Raw genomic sequence first — 21,373 nt, forward strand, 5'->3', positions numbered from 1 at the left:
TTTTGAAATGATGTGAGGTTTCATTGAATGAGTTGTTCAAGTCCAAACATTTTACAACAGACAGCGCCATCTGGTGAAAATCAGGACACTGTGTCATGAAACCTCAACAACCCTTCAATACCGTGTCATGAAACCCCACCTTCGCATTAGGTCACAGAAACCTTCATTCAAACTGACTGAGATTGATGGAGCAGTTCTTGAATTCTCCGTCAGTAAGACTCAAGTACAAATGGAATCCTCAGACAAAGTACTGCTTTCTAGATTTTCCTTCCTCCACAGTGTGAGACGCCGCAGCTCTGGATCCGCTCATGGTCCTGCCAGCCTTGAAGATAAACTTAATCTGCATTATGTAACAAACAACAAACAACAAACACAAGCCTTGCTTTGGTTTGTAGACAGCTTTTTGCTTTGAAATGTGATGGTTCCTTTAAGGTCACTAAAATTTACATTTTTCTATCACATCTTCTCAAACCTAGAGGTAAAGCCTTACAATCCGTTCTTTGTACATTAGCTCATATTGTGTTACCTTGCACAAAAATACATTCTGCTTTCTTCAAGAATATTGGAAATTGTAAAGGCTGTTTTAAAACAATAGTTGAAAGAAGGTGCCCATTCTGTGAAGGTGAAAGAGTCTGAATACTCTTATTTAACACCTAGTAAGGTCTGTACTGAACGGTTTGTTTGATATGGTAGATGCTTGCAACTAGTGATGGGCAGATGAGGCTTCATGAAACAGTGTTGCAGGGTTGATGAAACAGTGTCCTCATTTTCAGAGGCCACTAGAAATAATGTGAGGTTTCATTGACTTAGTTGTTCAAGTCCAAACATTTTACAGCAGACAGCGCCATCTGGTAGCCTCTGAAAATCAGGACACTGTTTCATGAAACCTCATCAACTCCTCAGTACAGTGTCATGAAACCTCATCTACCCATCACAACTTGCAACCATGAGGTAAAATGTGTGATTAGAAGGACAGTCCACTGACACAACATTGGACTTGTACTGTCTCATGTCACCACACCACAGATGCAGTGTTTGCTTTGAGGATGTTCATGGAGAAGTGTAGAGAAGGTCAGAAGGAGCTCCATTGTGTCTTTATGGACCTGGAGAAAGCGTGTGACAGAGTGCCAAGAGAAGAGTTGTGGTACTGTATGAGGAAGTCTGGAGTGGCAGAGAAGTATGTTGGAGTGGTGCAGGACATGTGTGGCAGATGTGAGACAGTGGTGAGGTGTGCTGCAGGTGGAACACAGGAGCTCAAGGTGGAGGTGGGACTGCACCTAGGCTCAGCTCTGAGACCTTCTTGTTTGCGATGGTGATGGACAGGTTGGCAGATGAGGTAAGACAAGAAGCCCCTTGGAGTATGGTAGGAAGTACCATTACCACCCAGTACATTGGTAGATGAAGATGTTGAGATGTTGGAACTGCCAGGCAGAAGGTGGAGAGGAAGGTCAAAGAGGAGGTTCATGGAGGTGGTGAAGGAGGACATGAGGTTTGTAGGTTTGAGAGAAGAGGAAGCAGAGGACAGATGGAGGAAGATGATCCACTGTGGCCACCTCTGAAGGGAGAAGCCCACAGAGAAAGAAGATGTTGAAAAGACATGTACAGAGGAGAGAGAGAGCCAGTACATTGGTAGATGAAGATGTTGAGGTTGGAACTGCCAGGCAGAAGGTGGAGAGGAAGGCCACAGAGGAGATTGATGGAGGTGGTGAAGGAGGACATGAGGTTTGTAGGGTTGAGAGAAGAGGAAGCTGAGGACAGGGGGAGATGGAGGAGGGTGATTCACTGTGATCCAACCACTGAAGGGAGAAGCCAAAAGGAAAAGAAGAAGAAAAAGAAGACTGTCTCATGTCACCAGGGCCTTTTGGTATCTAGAGTGTCAGCACCTTGTCACAGTCCGGTCCAAGAGCAAGATTATGGTTGTGAAATCCCAATGTTTCCCAACAGCAGACTCTGAATCCTTCAGCATTATATACTGTACAACCAGATGAGTCAACACTGCGACACGCAGAGGAATTCACGATCACATAGGCAAGAAACAACAAGGTGCCATTTGTGGCGCTTCAACGCTACACAGGGCGATTCATTCGACACCCAATTATTCATCTGGCGACAGCGTTGAGCAGATTAATGAGTGCGATAACCTGAAGCTTTGCCGCACGCTCCAGACTGTCGCCGCTATCTTTGACTTGCGCTGTTATCATCTATTGTTCTCAACCGCAGATTAGAGAAACCGAAGAGGTGATCAGGAGAAGGGCGCGGGTTTCACACGACTCAAAGACGCTCCAAAGAGCAAGGACACTGGCTTGGTACTTTGTTTTCCACTCAACTGCTAGATTTCAGATAATATTGTGATCTATCTCCAGTGAAATGGACACACACGAGTCAGACAAAAATGATGCTGTCACTCTGGACCAGATGATCCAGGACTGAAGTGGGGTTGACGGCCACTTTGCAAACTTTGATCAAACTTTGAAATGACAATGATGGAATGCTACGTACGATGTGATTGTTGGAAAAAAAAAGGAAATAGGGCCCCTATATTAACTGTTCATGAGATCCTTGCCACGGAGGGAGTCACTCTTCCTGTTGTATCCACTTTACTTTGGCGCTCATGCTGCAGTGTCTCGAGAGCTGAAAGCACATTGCGTCCGACACCACACCACATGAGGCGATTGAGCTTGAGCAACTGTTCTCATGCGCGTTTATTTTCACTCATGTCCGCTATTATGATCTATACAGACTTTGTATGTGAGAGAGATGAGGATGGAAACAGCCGTTGGGTTCCAACCACTGACAACACAGCGTCCGACTGTGAGCCGCAGCCAACTACTTGAGGCACCTGTGCCAGTTCAGGTAGTAAAGGCTGAACCACTGGGGCAACACCAGACATTACAATGTCCAAAGACAAAGAGGAAAATGGATACATCCCTAGAACATCTCATCTCACGTGTTCAGGCTTTAATGCCAGCAGATGAAAACTCAGAGAACTTTATGACATCATCGATGACAACACATCATGGACAACCTGCGCTTTCATTCGGTTCAAAATAAACGCACCATTGCCGTCATGAGACGAACGCCTTTAGATAATAAACTGAAACAAATAAAATGAAGACCAACATTAAACGATGGCTTCTACATTTATACTAGAAAACACCCCAGGTATGTAGATCTAAAGGAGGAGAGGGGAATTCAGACAAGTACCATTTTAAAATGGCTGAATTTAGTTTCACATGAATATACATATAAACTCAGCCCCATAAAAAAGGCATTGTCTTGTAGATTCTTACAAAATCGATCGTACTGAACATTCCTGTGTGTCTGATGTACATATGTGGCCAAAAGTGGATTTTCACCCATGTTCAGAATTATTCATACGCCTGGCAAAATCTCATGTAATATTTTGTTTTCTGTAGTTATCTCATGTTCACATGGAATAAACTATTTTTTATTGGCCAATTGTTAAGTAATGATCAAAATCTTTTCACTTCCACTGTAAATGGAGGGAAAATGTTCCGGTCCTTCTCACGTTATGATTTTTATGGCCAAGAAGAAGAAGCTTGTGAGGGTCTGTGTCAACGTCTTGTGCAGTCCGACAGTGAAGGAGAAGATTCCAAGGCCATATCAAAGCAGTGTGATGTCCGTGTGTCAACAGTCCACGGCACCATCCACCAGCACAAGAACACTGTTGAACCCCTCCAAGGGCAGGACATGAAGCGTAAGGTGTCCCCCAGACTTGCCAGGAAAATCTAGTCCTGGACACCAACCAAGCGAGGCAAGGACGAAGGTACCTCGCTCAACCATGAAACTTGAGCTTGGTCTTGCGCTGAGAAGGTCTCCATGGTCGTAGGAACCATCTGGAGGCCGAAACATCTGGAGGCTCCTCTGGCCTTTGTCACTTGAAGCAAGATCCCGCACAGACCAGCCTCCAGATGTTTCTTCTTGAGGAGACCTTCTCTATTCAAGACCCGTTCGATGGTAGAAGGGCCTTGGTTGTTGTTATTGACCTCTCGACAGATTTTCCTGAGAAGTCTGGGGGACACCATATGCCTCCTGCCACCCCAACCGAGGTGTCGCTGATGATGCTCTGGACGGTTGACACAGGGACATCACACTGCTGTGATATGGCCTTGGAACCTTCTCCATCACTGTTGGCCTGCACAAGACGTTGATCGTAGATCTGAGCTACCTGAGCCAACTTTCTAAAAAAAAAGTAGTACAAAGATGGAATATAACTTCTGACTGAGAGTAGTTTACATGACCAATATGTACCGCTGTTCATAACGCCTGTTTCCATCAGACAACTTCAGTAAGAAATATCACCATCTGAGGAAGATTGGAAAGGGAGGATGTAGCACTGTGTATGCTGGTGTCCGCATTGCTGATAGCTTGCAGGCAAGAGTTACATTTTGTCTTGATAATCCACTTTTCCCCCAATATCACACTTGTTTTTACATGGCATAGGTGGCGATCAAGTTCATTAAACGGGCCAACAAGGGCTGTGAAAATGACGTGAGTAAGATCATAAATGCTTCTCGGCTGTGGTCCATCATGACTCCTCAACACCCGCTGCAGGTTCCCGGTGAAGTGTCCATGATGCTGCAGGCAGGGGGAACGCCGGACTTAGTCAGGCAGTCACCGGTCGTGTCTCTGTTAGAGTGGTTTATCTTTGACCACTTACTGATCCTGGTCATGGAGAGGCCGAAGAACTCCATGGACCTCAATGACTTCATCAGCTCATTTGGAAGCTGCCAGGAGAAGCACATGGCGAAGGTAACTTGAATAGGTGTTCAAGACATGGGGTCTCCAGCTTTCAAACTTCTTTTACGCAATGAAGAGGCCGATGTGGAGTCGCTTTTATTCACTCTCTTTATTCACATTCTGCCTCTACCTTACTTTCCCCTAGTCCCAGGACAGTAGTGACGGATAGATGAGGTTTCATGAAACAGTGTCCCCCCCACCAGATGGCGCTGTCTGCTGTAAAATGTTCGGACCTCAACAACCAAGTAATTCAATGAAACCTCACATAATTTATAAACCAAGAGTGCCATCTAGTGGCCTGGTCAAAGTTTTGTCAAGCCTCATCCACCCATTACGAATAGCTACCTTTTGGAGACCCCTGTACTTCAACTGAAACCATGTGATATTAATACACAGGCTTTCAGTGACAATATTATATTGAATCAAATTAAATAAAATTAAACCATTTACTTTTAATGAAATTAAATCGTGTGTGTTTGATGTTGAAATGTTGGCTGTTTGCAGTCATTGAAACTCATGCTATTCGACAGATCCTCATCAAGCAACTGCTGGAAGCAGTGATCCACATTCACAGTCGAGGAGTCGTACACCGTGACTTGAAAAGTGAAAACATCCTCATTCAGTTTGATTCTGCGTTTCCCAGAATCCGAATCATTGACTTTGGCTGTAGCACCGTAGTGCAGACGGCACCGTATCAAGAATTCGTAGGTAAGATTCTTGCTACTGTTTCTAGAGGGCTAGAAAGGAGATATTGATTTTTGTTCTATGTTCTTCAGGAACAGAAGAATTTCGCCCCCCAGAGTGCTGTCGCAAAAAGGAATACACAGCTGAAGCGTTGACTGTGTGGCAAGTAGGGGCGATTCTCTACCAAATGCTGCATGGCTACAGGCTCTACACGTCCTTGTTCCTAACTGGTATACTACGCATCAACCGGAAGCTGCCGAAAGGTACGAGAAGCTAGGTGCGAAAAGTTGCTTCATAAGAAGTGACATTTTCACGGCAGTTTTCTGTTCACTTTCAGCGTGTCGTGAGTTCCTCAAGTCGTGTCTCGCCAAAGACCCGAAAAAGCGTGCCACACTACAACAGCTCAAAGCTCACCCATGGCTCAACCCTCCAGTGGCCCGTGTTTTTGAAACGGAGATGCAGAACTGTTAAAGAACGACTGCTGTATCACAGTATCACAGTGTCTTCTTCATATATATTGATCCTCTTTTCACACAATAAGTGGGCCAAACCCTACAGATGCCATTCTGAAGATAAAAACACGCCCATTGAAAGACACTTTTCACCAGTGTCTTTGAAACATAAAAAAGGGTCACACTTTAGATAAGGGAACATCTAGTACCCTAAATAAACAACTTATTCATATGTGTGTTCACAACGTATTTGTCAGGAATTCATCATTATAAAGTACTTGCAGTGTCTTGTTGAGACTCACTAGATTTTACCTAAACAAACAAAGGAATGAGTTTCTTAATACCAAATGTGTTCCTAACAACAACTACCAAACTACTACTCCTTACCGAAAAAAGCTTTAATATACCTGATACCCGAAACAGTTGCTTATGCTCACCTGGTTTGAACGCGATGCTCATTGTCTCCCTAACTTAAAGAGTACAGTGCAGGTTAGTTTCAGCGTTTAACTATTCTTAAATATTCTTCATTTAATCCCAGAACTGCAGCACTATATTGTTAATGGCTAACCACTAGTGATGGGTTGATGAGGCTTCATGAAACAGTGTCCTGATTTTCAGAGGCCACCAGATGGCACTGTCTGCAAGTGAAATGTTTGGACTTCAACAACACATTCAATGAAACCTCACGTCATTTCTAAACCAAGAGCGCCATCTAGTGGCCTCTGAAAATGAGGACACTGTTTCATCAACCCTGACACACTGTTTCATGATACCTCATCCACTCATTACTACTAACCGCCCTTGCATCATCCACGGTCCGGAAAAACTTGGTTTGAGAAGGAAAGTACAAAAAAGGGGGAGCAGTGCCTGATAAAGCTGAGTAGAAGATGTATGGATGGATGGATGGATACAACAAAGGGACAGAAAATGAGTGAAAGTGTTCTTCCCTCTGCTCCTTTTTGATCCCTCAGTTCAAGCTGATGACGAAAAATCTGTGACTGTTTGATGTGGCATTGAAATAAATTTTCATTGATTCATTGTCTACAACTTATACTACAACTATTACTACAACTACTTCTAATAATAATAAGGGGAAAGTTGACCATAAAACAATATCCTCAGGAAGTTTGACTGAAGGCAGAAAAAGTGCTAGTATCGGTTTTGTGTTGAACATATTACATTTAAATACACCATTCATATTGTAACAAAATGAATACAACCGTAGGTTCTAAATTTAATTTCAAGTTGATACAAATCGATGGCTGAAGTTTCAGAATGGAACCGACAAAGACCACCCAAAGACATCTAAGTTGCATGTTTGTACAGTTCAGAATCCCTTTGTGTATTTGTCCATCACAAAGGCAGTCGCTGAAAGCTCTATGACGGTCCAAAGCCCACCCTCCAAATGGCACCAACCATATGCTGTCGCTTTACAAGTTATATGTCTCAAAGCTCACTCAAAGTCAGACCGCTGGGTGCCAAAAAATAATCCAAAAAAAGGAGGGAAAGAAACATTTTCCTTGTGTAGAAAGTGACCATAAATGAATTCTGTAAGGAACAACAACAGCAGATGACAGCTCTGTTGCCCATGGCTGACTTGGTAGAAAACCACAGAGATCAAGGTTTGCTGGCATCTTTTATCCAAACGGATAGTCATCTCTTCACCGCTCACATGTGGCAAATTATATTACATCAGATTAGATGACCTTCATGAATACGTCTTTACTGAATTTGTTGTTCACAACCTGGCTGTGTACGATATATTTGGAATAACAACAGTTTAGTCATGAACATATTTCAACTCACCAAATACTTGAGAGGGTTCTTTGGATCCAATAAATGACTATTTTTGATGTGTAGTATATGGAGTGGCAGGACATGGTGAGTGCACTCTCATAGTTACACACTTTAGGAGTGAAAAACCCAACAACTTCAGTCAAGTTTATGTCAAAACAATTTTGTCATTCTTTTCTAGAAGCCACACTGGGGCAGCAAACAAATACGTAACTGGAAGATAATGGAGTTTTTGTTTCGTTTTTATTTCTCGCAAAACATTTTACTCTCATTTTTATTCGGCAACTACAACACACATTCACAGAGTTTTTGTTAGAGTCTTCAAAGCATTAGTGCCATCTCGTCTTCATCTTGGGAAAAAGGGTCGTTGACGAACATATTTCGTCTTGTTTTGTCGGACAAAATGATGACGAGTTCGAACTCAACTCATGGTTATTCTTGCAGCTGCCTTTAAGTTCAAATACAGACAGCTAGGAAAGACTGGAGAAGGGAAATGTGGTTCTGTATTCGCTGGCGTCCGAATCTCAGATGGCTTACGAGTAAGTATTAACTCATCTACTAGTGATGGGGAGATGAGGTATCGCGAAACAGTGTCCTAATTTTCGGAGGCCACTAGATGGCGCTCTTGGTTTACAAATGATGTGAGGTTTCACTGAATCAGTTGTTCAAGTCCAAACATTTCACAGCAGACAGCGCCATCTGGTGGCCTCTGAAAATCATGACACTGTGTCATGAAACCTCATCGACCCATCGCTGTTGTCTACTATGAGAACTAAGCTGTTCCACTTCTTCCTGTGTTTGAGGTGTCCATCAAATATATTGAAGAGCCAGACTTGGCATATGAAAATAATGTAAGTTAACTCATCATCAGCGTCCTTGTACCAATGTGTTACTTGAGCTCATTTCATAGCCTTGTGTCTCTGGAATGACAGATCAAGGAAACCCCCAGACAAGTGGCTGTCATTCTCACAGCTGGAGGGACACCGCAGTCCTTGGGTCGGTCAACTGTTGTTGCTCTGTTGGACTGGTTCTACTTTGAACATAAGCTGCTTCTGGTGATGGAGAGACCAGAGAACTCGACAGACCTTCAGTCCTATCTTCTGAAGCACAGCCAGGGTCTAGAGGAGCAACTGGCAAAGGTCCCAACTCATGGAACCTTATGATTCAATAACATATTGGATGAGAAAATGATGAATTTCCACTCACTTCATCTCCACTTTCAGGTTCTCATAACACAACTGGTCGACGTGGCCATCGACCTGAACAACAGAGGAGTCCTACATCGTGATCTCAAGTGTGAAAACATACTGATTGAACATGTGGCTCAGCGTCCACGGCTCCGTGTGACCGGATTCGACTACGGTACATTTGTGCAGGACGGTCCCTACCTACGATTTCCAGGTGCTTATGGACAACATGAGAGTCAATAAGAGCTGACTTTGAATGTTGATAGCTGGCGCCTTCCAGGTGTGGCGGGCTTTGCCCCGCCAGAGTGTCGCAGTAACAGAGGTTACAGAGCGGAACCCTTGACCGTGTGGCAGCTGGGAATGATGCTTTATCAGATGTTGCATTCTCGCCAACTTTTCTCAAACATGGTCATCAGGGGAATGGTGCACTTCGGTGACCTGTCCCAGGGTAAGATACGCTTCTTTATTTGAAAGGTTTGGAGGAGTTCCACGCTGAAACCCACTGTACAATTTAACAGAAGTGTTTCTTCTCTATTTGAGGATGTCTTGACTTCTTGAAGTCGTGTCTGGCTGTGGAACCGAAGGAGCGTCTCACTCTGAAGCAGCTAGGGGCCCACGCCTGGCTTCGACCTCTGCCGAGTCCTTCAACCAGCTGATGCTGTGTTGGTTTGAATCTGAATAAATTACAAGAAAAGCAATCGTGAGGCCAGTGTTTCATGCCAAACTACAATAGTTGTGCATTGAAAAATGAATACAAACAACATGACACGCACTTTTGAAGAGTCACTCAATAGAGTTAATATTTACAGAATACGACCGTCAATTGGTGAAGGTTTCATGAGGCTTCATGACACAGTGTCATCATTTTCAGAGGCCACCAGTTGGCGCTGCCTGCTGTGAAATGTTTGGACTAGAACAACTAATTCAATTTAACCTCACATCATTTTTAAACGCCATCGAGTGGCCTCTGAATATTAGGACGCCATTTCATCCACCCCACAATACTGTTTCATGACACCTCATCTACCCATACCTACCATCAACCAATCCAAATCTACTGCCAGAATGAAGCGATCAGTGAGGCTGCTCTACAACCTCTTCCTGTTGCTGGAATTAGTTTTGCTCTGTTGAAGCTTTGGTGAAACACACTTAACGCTGGCTACCTGTTGATACCAATAAATCCATGGCTGAGAATAACTCATTCATCATGTGAATTTACCGATCCACAAAGACATGAATTAAAAACTTGACCTCCATCCCGATGGACCAAATATTGTTTACAAGCAAGTTTGCCATTTGCTGTCCATGTGGAACTAAGATGCACTGTTTTTGATTCAGTTCTTAAACTGCCATAGCGTCTCAAGCAAATAAACAGGGCAAGTTGCTTTTAACTGTTGCACTCATACCGAGTCAATGTGAATGCAATACTGTGTCATGAAACCTCATCTACCCTTCACTACTGTGCCATGAAACCTCATTTACCTTCAGTACTGTGTCACGAAACCTCATTTACCCTTCAATACTGTGTCATGAAACCTCATCTACCCTTTAGTACTGTGTCATGAAACCTCATCTACCCTTCAGTACTGTGTCATGAAACCTCCTCTAACCTTCAATACTGTGTCATGACACCTCATCTACCATTCAGTACTGTGTCCGAAACCTTATCTACCCTTCAGTGCTGTGTCACGAAACCTTACCTACCCTTTAGTACTGTGCCATGAAACCTCATTTACCATTCCGTACTGTGTCAAGAAACCTCATCTACCCTTCGGTACTGTGTCATGAAACCTCATCTACCCTTCAGTACTGTGTCACAAAACCTCATGTCTCACTGCAGAGCAGTCTAAGGGGCATTATTGGACAACCAACATGTAAATAGTTTGTTCTTACCAAAACCTGCCTTGCAAACTTCAGGTAAGAGAACAGTTCCATATCTCCATCTGGTCACTCCCAGAATCAGAAGCTCAGTCAATTACCAATGTCATTGTGTCTCTTGTACTTCAAATACATCTAATACTTGTCACAACCTCTTCCACTGACGTCACCGCCCAACCCACCTCGTCACATTCACACCTGCCTCCAATCTTCTGACGGCATAAAGACCGGACCAACCTGCCAGTCCTCGCCTGTTCGTCAACCCTTCATGGTTGGTTCTCGAGCGGGATAGTTAGTAATTTATCTCTGCCTGCACAACGCATCGTCAGAGTCTTTTCAGTTTGTCTCTTCTGCCTCAGATTCTGCCTGCCTGCACCTCCTGAACCCCTACTCCACTGCCTGCACCTCCTGCACCATCACCGCACGGACAGCCGGATTCCTGGATCCTCAACCACTAGTCCAGGATCTCCTCCACGGAATCAGAAGAACCTTCCGCTCTTCACGATTAAATAACCATCTCCTAATCCCCAACCTGCATTTGAGTCTCCTGCTTCCGTACTCGTTACAATACTAGAAAAAATAGTTGAGAGCGCGAGGGGCTGCGTCGGACAGCAGGTGGCAGTGGCCTCACAGAGCACCTAAAACCATGCGACGAGGTTGCACAGTCTGGGAACTGAGTGAACCATGGTGACGCTTGCTGTGCAAATCACAAGTCGAAGCAAATGACTGGGGCAAGTTGCCTTGAAGGAGACGATGAAGAGGTTCATGGATGTGGTGAAGGAGCAGCACAGGTGTGGTCAGTCAGGATGTTCATGTCATGCTTTCGTGCCTAATAAGTTGTAACTCAATGGAAGCGCTTTATCACATCATCGCTGACAAATCGGCTCCATTCATGCCGATGGAGGCCTTGAAAGCGATGACTCCAACATCAAAGGGGTCTCCCAGTGGTATCACCTGCCGAGCGGGACCATTTATTGACCATCATCACCCCCCCGCTGTGGTTTTCAGGAACTGCAGAGGAAAAGAATAGGAATTCAGTTTTAAGCTCCAGCGAGAGAGAATTTTCTGACTGGAGGAGCCAACAAGAAGCCTGAACGGAGAAGAGAAAGACTTCCAAGTTTCAACTCCTCACTGGGTTTGGACATCAATGATGAAGGTCCACTGAAAGGCTGTGTGTCAAACATCAAACACGATCATGAAGAGAAGCAAAGGGAGAGCGAACATGCCACCTACGAACACAAGCAACAACGAGAAACAAAAGAATGACGTCAAAAGTTCATCTGAGGAGGAGGACATCAGGAGGCCAAACAAATGTAAACATGAGGAAAAGTCACCTCCAGTGGATCTGGATGCCAATAAGGCGAAAGAGAAGCAGGTTCTCAATCAGAGGGGCAGCCTGGGTGAGGCTCTCCCATCTTTACAGAGTCGCAATAGTCATAAATAGTCATTCCAGCAGTCAGAACGGTGATGATAAAGACGACTGTCCAAAATGAGAACCAAGCTGAACATTGATATTTGGAAATGGTTTGGGGCAACATGCCATTTCGAAAGCAGTTGTAAACTCCCACTGTAAAAATACAATAGTTGCATTGATTCATTTTCATATATTGTGTCATGCACTTCTGGGGAATATGACATATTTTGGGGAAGCGGTGATCTTAACAATAAAAAATATAATATAATTCAGGAAAATAGTAAGAATGTTTTTAACTTCATGTTAAAGGGCATAAAATGTAAAAAAAAAAAAAGAGCAAAGCAATAATGAGCTTGTAATACTACTACTACTACTACTAATAATAGAAATGATAGATTCCAAAATTCCAGAAAAATGTTTTGTCTACGCTTCATCCATAAGCGTCAGTCTTAATCTTTATATTATTATTATTATTGTTTTATTTTTTAACAATTTATTTTGATTTTTGTACCTGCTGCTTAGCACCTTCAGCCATCTGTCCCTGATGTGGTACAACGTGTCTCCACATTTGTTGTTCCTCTACAGAGGACTTTGAAAAGAAATATCACCAGCTGCAGCAGATCGGCCAAGGAGGCAGCGGCTCTGTGTACGCTGGCGTCCGCATCTCAGATTGTACACGGGTGAGTGTGTAACACCCACATGAGCTGCGTGATTTCCTGGTCAGCCCTAACATTTGTGTTGCAGGTGGCCATCAAGTATGTAGAAGAGCAAGATAAAGCGTTTGAGAACAACGTGAGTTTTCTTAACTGGTACTTCAGGCAACTCAGTGAGGGTGTTGATTTACAGTAGTGAAGGGTAGTTGAGGTTTCATGACACCATTTGGAAGGGTAGATGAGGTTTCATGACACAGTACTGAAAGGTAGATGAGGTTTCATGACACAATATTGAAGGGTAGAGGAGGTTTCATGACACAGTATTGAAGGGTAGAGGAGGTTTCATGACACAGTATTGAAGGGTAGAGGAGGTTTCATGACACAGTAGTGAAGGGTAGAGGAGGTTTCATGAAACAGTATTGAAGGGTGGATGAGGTTTCATGACACAGTATTGAAGGGTAGATGAGGCTTCATGACACAGTATTGAAGGGTAGATGAGGTTTCATGAAACAGTATTGGAGGGTTGATGAGGTTACATGAAAGAGCATTGACGGGTTGATGAGGTTTCATGAAACAGCATCCTGATTTCCGGAGGCCACCAGATGGCACCGTCAAGTCCAAAATGTTTGGGCTAGATCAACTTTGTCAATAAAACCTCACATCATTTCCAAACCAACAGCGCCATCTAGTGGCCAAAATTTGGACAGTATTTCATCAACCCTTCGATACTGTTTCATGATACCTCATCTACCCATCACTGATGTACCGTATGTCTTTGGCTGCAGGTTTTTAAAGCCCCTCGAGAAGTAGCCATCATGCTGAAAGCTGGAGGGACTCCGGACCTGCTGGGGAAGACGGCTGTGGTTTCACTTTTGGACTGGTACTACTTTGATCACAAGTTGATCTTGATCATGGAGAGACCGGAGAACTCGATTGATCTCTATGACTACATTGTGGAATACAAAGATGGTCTGAATGAAGACAAAGCCAAGGTAGCGTCTTACGTTCATCCACATCTCAGTCACTTGGTTTCTCTTATCTAAAATTCTATCTAAGATCAACATGTGTTCACTCTCGACGTGTCCAACCCATCTCTGTCTGACCTCTCAACTTTATCTCCAAAATTCTCTCCGAGTGAAGTCACTCCTTTTTCACTAGTGAAAACTTGAGCCTCTTCTAACTCTGCTTCTTGTGTTTGTGTGGGAGCAACAGTCTCTAAACAATACACCAAGTCTGGCCTCAGACTCTCAGACTCCCCTTTCACCCAATCTGGGCTTTGAGGAACCTGACAGATGACCTTCTCTCGGATTAGGCACCAATCAGAGGACGTGTTGATCCATCCCATGGATTTTCTGGCTCTTGTGTCATGGATCTTCTATAGCTTGGACAGAACCTGAGCCAAACAAGTACCCGCGAGACATAGTTAGTCTCAACTTGGACTGTCTTTCAGATGGGACATGGGCTTGTTTTTCTTGCCCTATGACTCTGAGCCGTAACTGCTTTTGTGGTCATTGACTAAATTGCTCTGATGGGACACTTCCACCTTCAAATGGGAAGCAGCCGTCCCTGTGATCTGAACCCAAATGGTTGCTGGCTTTCAGACTCCTTTGGTGGTTGTGGTTTGTCTGTAACCAGCACAAGGGTGTCGACAAGAGTGCGTCGCACCAGGTCACCCGTGAGCCACAGCTTGATGACTGACTTCAGATCTTGTCCTGACCCCCGTGGTGAAGTCTGCTGGACATAGATCAAGATATCAGCAGTATTATCTTTGACTAAAAACATCTTGGACCCTGGTCATCTCCAACTGCTCTGTCGGTTCTGGTAGATCTTCATGAGGCAGCTGGTGAATGCAGCAATCGACATGCACAACAGAGGAGTGCTGCACCGTGACCTGAAGTGTGAAAACATCCTCATTGAACTTGGTTCGAAGGTCCCTCGAATTCGAATTATAGACTTTGGTAGTGGCGTTTTTCTAAAGGAGAAGCCCTACCACTTCTTCTCCGGTAAGGCACGTTATGACTCTTCTCAGTTTCATGCAGTAAAACTGTCCGATCCAAACCTGGTATCTGCAGGTACCGTGGCATTTGCTCCGCCAGAGTACCGGTACAAATCGGAGTACAGGGCAGAACCAATGACAGTTTGGCAGCTTGGAACGATACTCTACCAAATGCTGCACGGGGACCAACTGTACACCAACTCCATTCTGCACAGCAAGATTGATTTTAAAGAGCTGCCTCCAGGTACGATGGTGAGCCGCGAGGTTTCGAAGATGTCTCAGTGCCTGAGTGTACTTTCAATCCAGCATTTTGTAACAGCTTCACCATGAAGTTCTCTCCTCCTGCAGACTGCCACAGCTTCTTGAAACTATGTTTGGCCATCGAACCTGAGGAGCGAGCGACTCTGCAGCAACTTCAAGCCCATGACTGGCTCAAGTCTGTGGATGAACAGCCGTCGGAGGGATAACCGCAGTTCCACGGAATGCTGGCCGCACTGACTGTTTGGACCATATAGCACAGCGAAGATCGGCTCAATAGCACCTTAGCCAAAGTTTTACGAGGTCACAAATGACGTCAACTCTTTTAACCTGGCCTTGTTTTTTAGAATCACTTTTTAAATCATGCCGTTTTTAAAATGCACAGAATTTGTGCTGCCTCATCGGTTTCAGTCTGTCTGCTTACAGTTTTTGTTTTTGTCACATTGTATTTTGTATTCAGCACTTTTTTTGAAATTGTGAGAAATATTATTTTTAGCCTTCATTTTTTTATTTCATAAAATCACTATTTTATACTCAATATTTCCATTCCATTTTAATTATTATTGTTATTATTATTATTATTATTCAAAATAAAATTCATTTTTAGTCATTATGTTTTATTTACTAAAATCATTAATATATTTGTGATATTTTTGCTCTAGTTTCATTATTATTATTATTATTGTATTTTTTCAAGATAAATGGTATTCTTTGTTTGATTTTTTTGTATTCCACAATTTTTAAAGTGTAAGAAATGTTATGTTTAGCCTTTATTTTTTATTTCATAAAATCATTATTTTATCTTCAGTATTTGCAGTCCACTTTCATTATTATTATTATTATTATTATTCAAGATAAGATACATTTTTGGTTATTATATTTTATTTACTAAAATATTATTAACAACAACAACAACAACAACAACAACAACAACAATAATATTTTTTTCAATATAAATTGTATTCTTTGTTTGATTTTTTTGAAATCCACAATTTTTAAAGTGTAACAAATGTTATTTTTAGCCTTTATTTTTGACTTAATAAAATCATCAAATCATGAACCTTTTTTTCAGTATTTTCTGTCACCTTTCATTGTTTTTGTTTTTTAAGATTCTGTGGTGGATTTCAATGGCCAATCGGAGTTGACATGCAAAACAAAGTTGTGAAGTTGTGTTTCATTTCTGAGCCCATCCTGCTATCAACATATAACCAGAAACACAGAGGGGAAGTAAAGAAGATGATTTTTTTTATCCATCTCTGAAAACTAAAACAGAACACTGAACAATTGTTGCTCCGTCGGAGTCTCCCTTCCAAACTCGACTTGTCCTTGAGTCATCCTCGGGTTGGAAATCAGGCTGGAAGACTGTGATGTACATTAAATTGCTTTCGACCTGCTGGAAGGTCATCCAGCCAAGATCAGGTCTGGTGATGATGGGACGGGTGTGTGTCTGATTTAAGAAAAGGACGAGCAGAATGTATAGAATTTTCCACTGGTTAATACCTCTGGAAGAGACTAAGGAGACTGTGTCAGCTGTGAAAACAGACGAAGCAGGCGAAGACACAGGTCCCACCCATCGCCCAGGATCCTGTGTGTGTGTGACAGAGGAGAAGCGCAGCGTATTTTAAAGAGCTCTCTTGACCTGTGGGGACCCTGTCGAGGATTTTCTTAAATGGACGCAGTCTTGGAATGTGCCTTGTGTAGCAGATTTCAAAATGCACTATTACATTTTAAAGGACACACATGCACATCACACGCGCGGCCATCACACAGTTGGAGCGTTCTAGAGAGAGAGGGAGAGAAAAAAAAACACTATTATGGAAGCAGTGTAGGGCATTGGTGTCATCCTGAAGGTTTCCACCAAGGTCCTCTGGGTAATTCCTTTCACCTTGTCCAGTCTGGCAGATACATTGCCTCCGTGTGTGTTTGGACACTTTCCTCACGGTGCATAATCCGAATCGTAAGTATTGAAGAACTGAAGAAGTTTGGAAGGTCAAGCACGATTCGCTCAGCTTTGTTTTTTCGTGTCTGTGTGAGCCACAGTGATGAATAACAAATTGACTAAAAGCATCAACCACTAAATTGTGATACGCCGACGTATAAACAGCCAGAATATCTACTGTATATAAAGTATTTACGGCACCCTCTGATGAAGGGTTCATTCATATCAGCATCGGCATCTGAATAAAATCATCAAAACTGTGTGCAATTGTCGATCTTGTGTCAAACAAAGAAAAGAAATATACACATTTACTATTTTTTTTATTTTAATGTTTTTATTTTTTGTCAGAGAACATTTTTCAGTTCACCAATTTCAGGTGCACCACATTATACACTTCTGGAGAGAAGCACAAAAATAAATCGTGATAAATAAATGATGAATAAAAACAAGTAATTGACGATTCTGTTACCAAATATCAAAATGTCTCACTTGGGGCAAGACTAGGTGTCAATTTAAAAATTTGAAAACGGAGGCCGTGGTGGACCTCTTCTTCTTGACAGGTAAGAGAACACCGTGTAGTGACTGGTTTTCATGAGCAGTCGCAGTACCAGCTGAATAAAGGTCAAATAAATGAAGCTAGCAGCCAAACTGACAACGACTCGACTAGTTTGACCAGTGCGACTCACAGTGGTTTTTGAAAGCTAGTGATCACGTAAGGCACTGGATACTCCAAGTGATGTGAAGTTGAATTTTAAGCGTGGAGAGATCCCTGGCTAGCCCCAATCCCTGCGTTTTTTAAATTTAAATTTAATTTTATTTCATTTTTTGTGTGTGTTGGACAGTGGGTCAGTGTGGTGAAGCGCTCCCTACGTCGCCAGAAAATGTCTGGGGAAGGACAAGGGTCCAGCTGCAACCTGGATTGTGGGTTCAGTTGTGCTTAACAGAGCAGTTGCGAATAGTTTTGCAAACGGGTACAACGTTATTTCCCCTTTCCTGTTACGTTTTCAAGCCTTCACAAGGCTGAAAAAATCCCGAAAGCCAGTAGCAGGACCAAATAAATCTAAACATCAAAGCGCAGCATGACTTTCCCTCCTGTTTCCTCCTGGTCTTTCCAGCCTCACCCACCTGAGCCCCTCGTGTCTTACACACTTGGAGACACAAGCGTATGGAAGCACTGCCTGGATGTCGCACATCACAGCATGGATGGTTTTAGGCAGCTGAGGTTGTCAGGGTGGAGGGAAGAATCCGGGTGAGCAGGGGAATTACCTTGCCCCATGAGGAAGCCTTATCTCTTGGCGTCTGCATCTGCCCCATCGGAGACTCTTTCGCTCTTGGGGGGAGGATTTACACCCGCTTCCCTGCTTCAAACTTTACTATCCTCCAGTCTGTGTATTCCAAAAATAATCTGTCATTTTCTCACGCATTGAATTATTAATGCTACTTAGTTCTTGCTCCAGTGTTTCAGGCATCAACAGATAACAACATGCACATGTGACAACCCCCCCCCAAAATAAGCTGGAAAATATGGTTAGAATACTTTGATCTGATATGTGACATGTTTAGCAGGTGCGTGTCTCTCTTTCCGTGACACGAGTCAGGTGTTTGAACCTCTCCTATCGCTCATTGATCCCTGTGGACTGTTGTTCACCTTGTGCTAGCTGGCAGATGGTGATGCTATGGGCGATCACACTCCTTATGACAGAGCCGGTGAGCTAAATGTAGTGGGAGTTGGGAGTGTGAGTTCATTTTTAAGCAACAATAGATGCAAGAGGCTTCATCAAATGAAAGTTCATCAAAACGCAGCCTGTTTTCTATGTCCTCCGTTCCGCCATTGTTGTTTAATGGACAACAAAAATGACTGGAAATGTGTCATGTCACCCAAGTACGGATGGGTGTCTGGCTTTGGGTGACACGGAACCTCAAGTAAGACGAAGTGAGTATCTGATTCATCTCAGTAAGTATTTAAAACACTCACATATACCGTAATTTCTGGACTATAGAGCGCACTGGAAGACCCACTAAATTTCAGAAGGAAAATATATTTTGCTCCGACATAAGCCGCGGGGCTCTATAAGCTGCAGGTTCAGTGGTGCTGTCTGCACTGTAGACAGGTCAGCAGTGCACTGGCTTAAACACACTCGGGGTCGAGCATCGAGAGTGAGGAAATACTGGAAAAAAGCTGTGTAATATGGACTTGATTTATCCACGCTGCTCTCACAATAGGTAGAAGACAGTGAGAAAGAAGGTTTTAACCAGTGAAGTACAGATCCAGGCAAGAGAAGCTCACCCCCTGTGGAGAGTTTCCTGAAACAAGGTGCCGCCCTCCAGCCGGGATCGAGTCAGCGGCCAAAACCCGACTCGCTTGTGTTCACGTCTGACTTTTGAGCGTTGTCTGAAGACTGGGTCTCACAGCTTTTATTGACATTAAAGCCCTCAAAATGCGCTGTTTTCGCCTGCGTGCCCAACGTTCAAACACCACTGCCGGTCTCAGCTGCTGCTTCTCGATTCCAGACCTCCAGGAGATGAACTCTGTTGACGGCGCTGTGGACACGCAGGCCAAAACAGTGCATTTTGAGTGCTTTAAGGTCAATAAAAAGCCTCTGATTTATCTATTTCATCACCTCTGATTTAATCCATATATTAGCCGTGCTGTTGTATAAGCAGTGTGAAAAAAGTAGTGACTTATAGTCCAGAAATTACGGTATACTATGCAGATAAACAGAAAAATATATATTCCTTGTCTCTCTTCCAAGCGTTTGTTGAGAACATTGATCATGATTTGAACTTTAATTCATGTTGCCGACTTAACTTCATCAGTGTCCCGCCAATACTCAGAGAAAACATATTGGCAGGACTTGACTCCCTCGAGCTCAATAGTACTGGTTTAGCATATGTCTCTATTTCCTAAGCACAGGATGATGTTGAGCATTATTCAATAGGCGACTTTGATATCAACGGCGTCGCCTGGCGCTCAGGGTCAGGGATGATATGAGCTGCCTCTGACATGATAAATGTGTTTTTCTCCCCTTGCTCACACCTTCTTCAAGAGAAACATAATAAGAAAAGTTTTCCTTCCAGCAGGGCAAAAAACTTCTTCCTTCCCTTTCTTTTCCTTCACCCCCAGACTCCGTCGTCTCTCTCTGAAGAGCCAGAAGACGGTGCCATTTGAGGCGGTTGGCCTGTCTGATTGCTATGCATTGTTTAGTTTCTTTCATTAATGTTGGGTGCCAGTCGAGGTCTACAGATGAACAATAGCAGGGGCCCCAGGCCTGGATCAATAGCAGATTGCTGATAGTGCCCCGTCCATTCTCCCCTCCAGATTACATGATAAATGGGTCGCTCCATGCACAGTGACAGGCCCATGGCTAGCGGGGCCCAGGTAAAGCCCTGCATCTTCTGAGTATCACATCCTCCCTTCATACGCTTATCGAGTTGTGCAGGACATTTTTTACTCTCGACGTACGGTTTAAAAAAAAAAAAAAAAAAAACATTTAGAGTTACAGGGAATTCTGCATGGTATATTTCTCCTAAAATAATAATAAATAAAAGCAATTTCCTCACACTTTATGAGCAAAAATATACTTCCATGTTTTTAAACTCGATGGTGAAGCAAATATGTGATGTAACAGCTGGTTGACCCTCATCTGCATCAACGACTTCTACCAAGTCTTGTAGACATGAGCTGTTCTCTGAGGTACCACGGCATCTTGGGTTGCGGTAAAGACTCCCTGAGATCAGTGGAACAGGGTCTATTGGTCGTTCCATCCTCGAAGTGGTTGCACCAGGCCCAAAGCAAGGGGTGATCGAGTCTGTGAGGCTGTAGCCCCCAGGCTGTGGAACACCTTTCCTCATGACCCAAGACCTGCGGCCATTTCTATGAGGTAGTTTAAGGCGCACCTTTCCTTGGGTAAAGGTGCTTCTGACCTTTTCGGGGAAAAACTACCTTAGAACTACACTTTTATATGTGCAGCTTTGTTTTATTTTTTATTTTTTCTTCTGTTACGCTTCTCATTTTAGCCTGTGAAGCTCTTTGCGAGTCCTCTCTGTGTATGGTGCTATACGAATAAAGTTCACTGACTTAGTTACTCAGTTTTCTTCCGTTGAAGTCGTTCTGTTGACAGTTTACCTGGATGATTATTCTTGGGTTTTGTCTTCCTGTTGTGTCACAGACAGTCTATGGCTTTAGTTTGTACACAGATAGTGTTAAATTTTATGACATTGTGCGATCTTCTTCACCTCATTGGTTGCAGTGTGAATGCCACCACTTTGGGGGTTGGGTTTGTGACTAAGGGGCGCTTTCATACTGCGGGTTCTGTCTCGAGACAAAGCTCTTGCGGCTCAAAAGTCCGAGATGTGA

At 43.4% G+C, this 21,373-nt stretch overlaps 2 protein-coding genes across 2 annotated transcripts; both read left to right on the forward strand.

Moving 5' to 3' along the window:
- The first annotated feature begins 3,087 nt into the window (after positions 1–3,087).
- On the forward strand, positions 3,088–6,556 carry LOC128752181 (serine/threonine-protein kinase pim-2-like). The gene is made up of 7 exons (XM_053853114.1): positions 3,088–3,162; positions 4,301–4,395; positions 4,465–4,512; positions 4,576–4,773; positions 5,292–5,469; positions 5,538–5,708; positions 5,783–6,556. The coding sequence occupies exons 1-7, from the start codon at positions 3,129–3,131 to the stop codon at positions 5,914–5,916; spliced, it is 858 nt and encodes a 285-aa protein (XP_053709089.1). The 5' UTR covers positions 3,088–3,128; the 3' UTR covers positions 5,917–6,556.
- Positions 6,557–7,347: 791 nt separating this feature from the next.
- Positions 7,348–15,611, forward strand: LOC128752208 (uncharacterized). Its single transcript, XM_053853167.1, has 14 exons — positions 7,348–7,519; positions 8,136–8,230; positions 8,495–8,542; positions 8,624–8,830; positions 8,915–9,092; positions 9,159–9,335; positions 10,836–10,876; positions 11,925–12,156; positions 12,756–12,850; positions 12,915–12,962; positions 13,609–13,815; positions 14,649–14,826; positions 14,896–15,063; positions 15,168–15,611. The coding sequence occupies exons 1-14, from the start codon at positions 7,468–7,470 to the stop codon at positions 15,284–15,286; spliced, it is 1,845 nt and encodes a 614-aa protein (XP_053709142.1). The 5' UTR covers positions 7,348–7,467; the 3' UTR covers positions 15,287–15,611.
- Positions 15,612–21,373: the final 5,762 nt, after the last annotated feature.

The sequence above is a fragment of the Synchiropus splendidus genome, chromosome 1 (genome assembly GCF_027744825.2).
Source record: "Synchiropus splendidus isolate RoL2022-P1 chromosome 1, RoL_Sspl_1.0, whole genome shotgun sequence".
Classification (NCBI taxonomy): Eukaryota; Metazoa; Chordata; class Actinopteri; order Syngnathiformes; family Callionymidae; genus Synchiropus; species Synchiropus splendidus.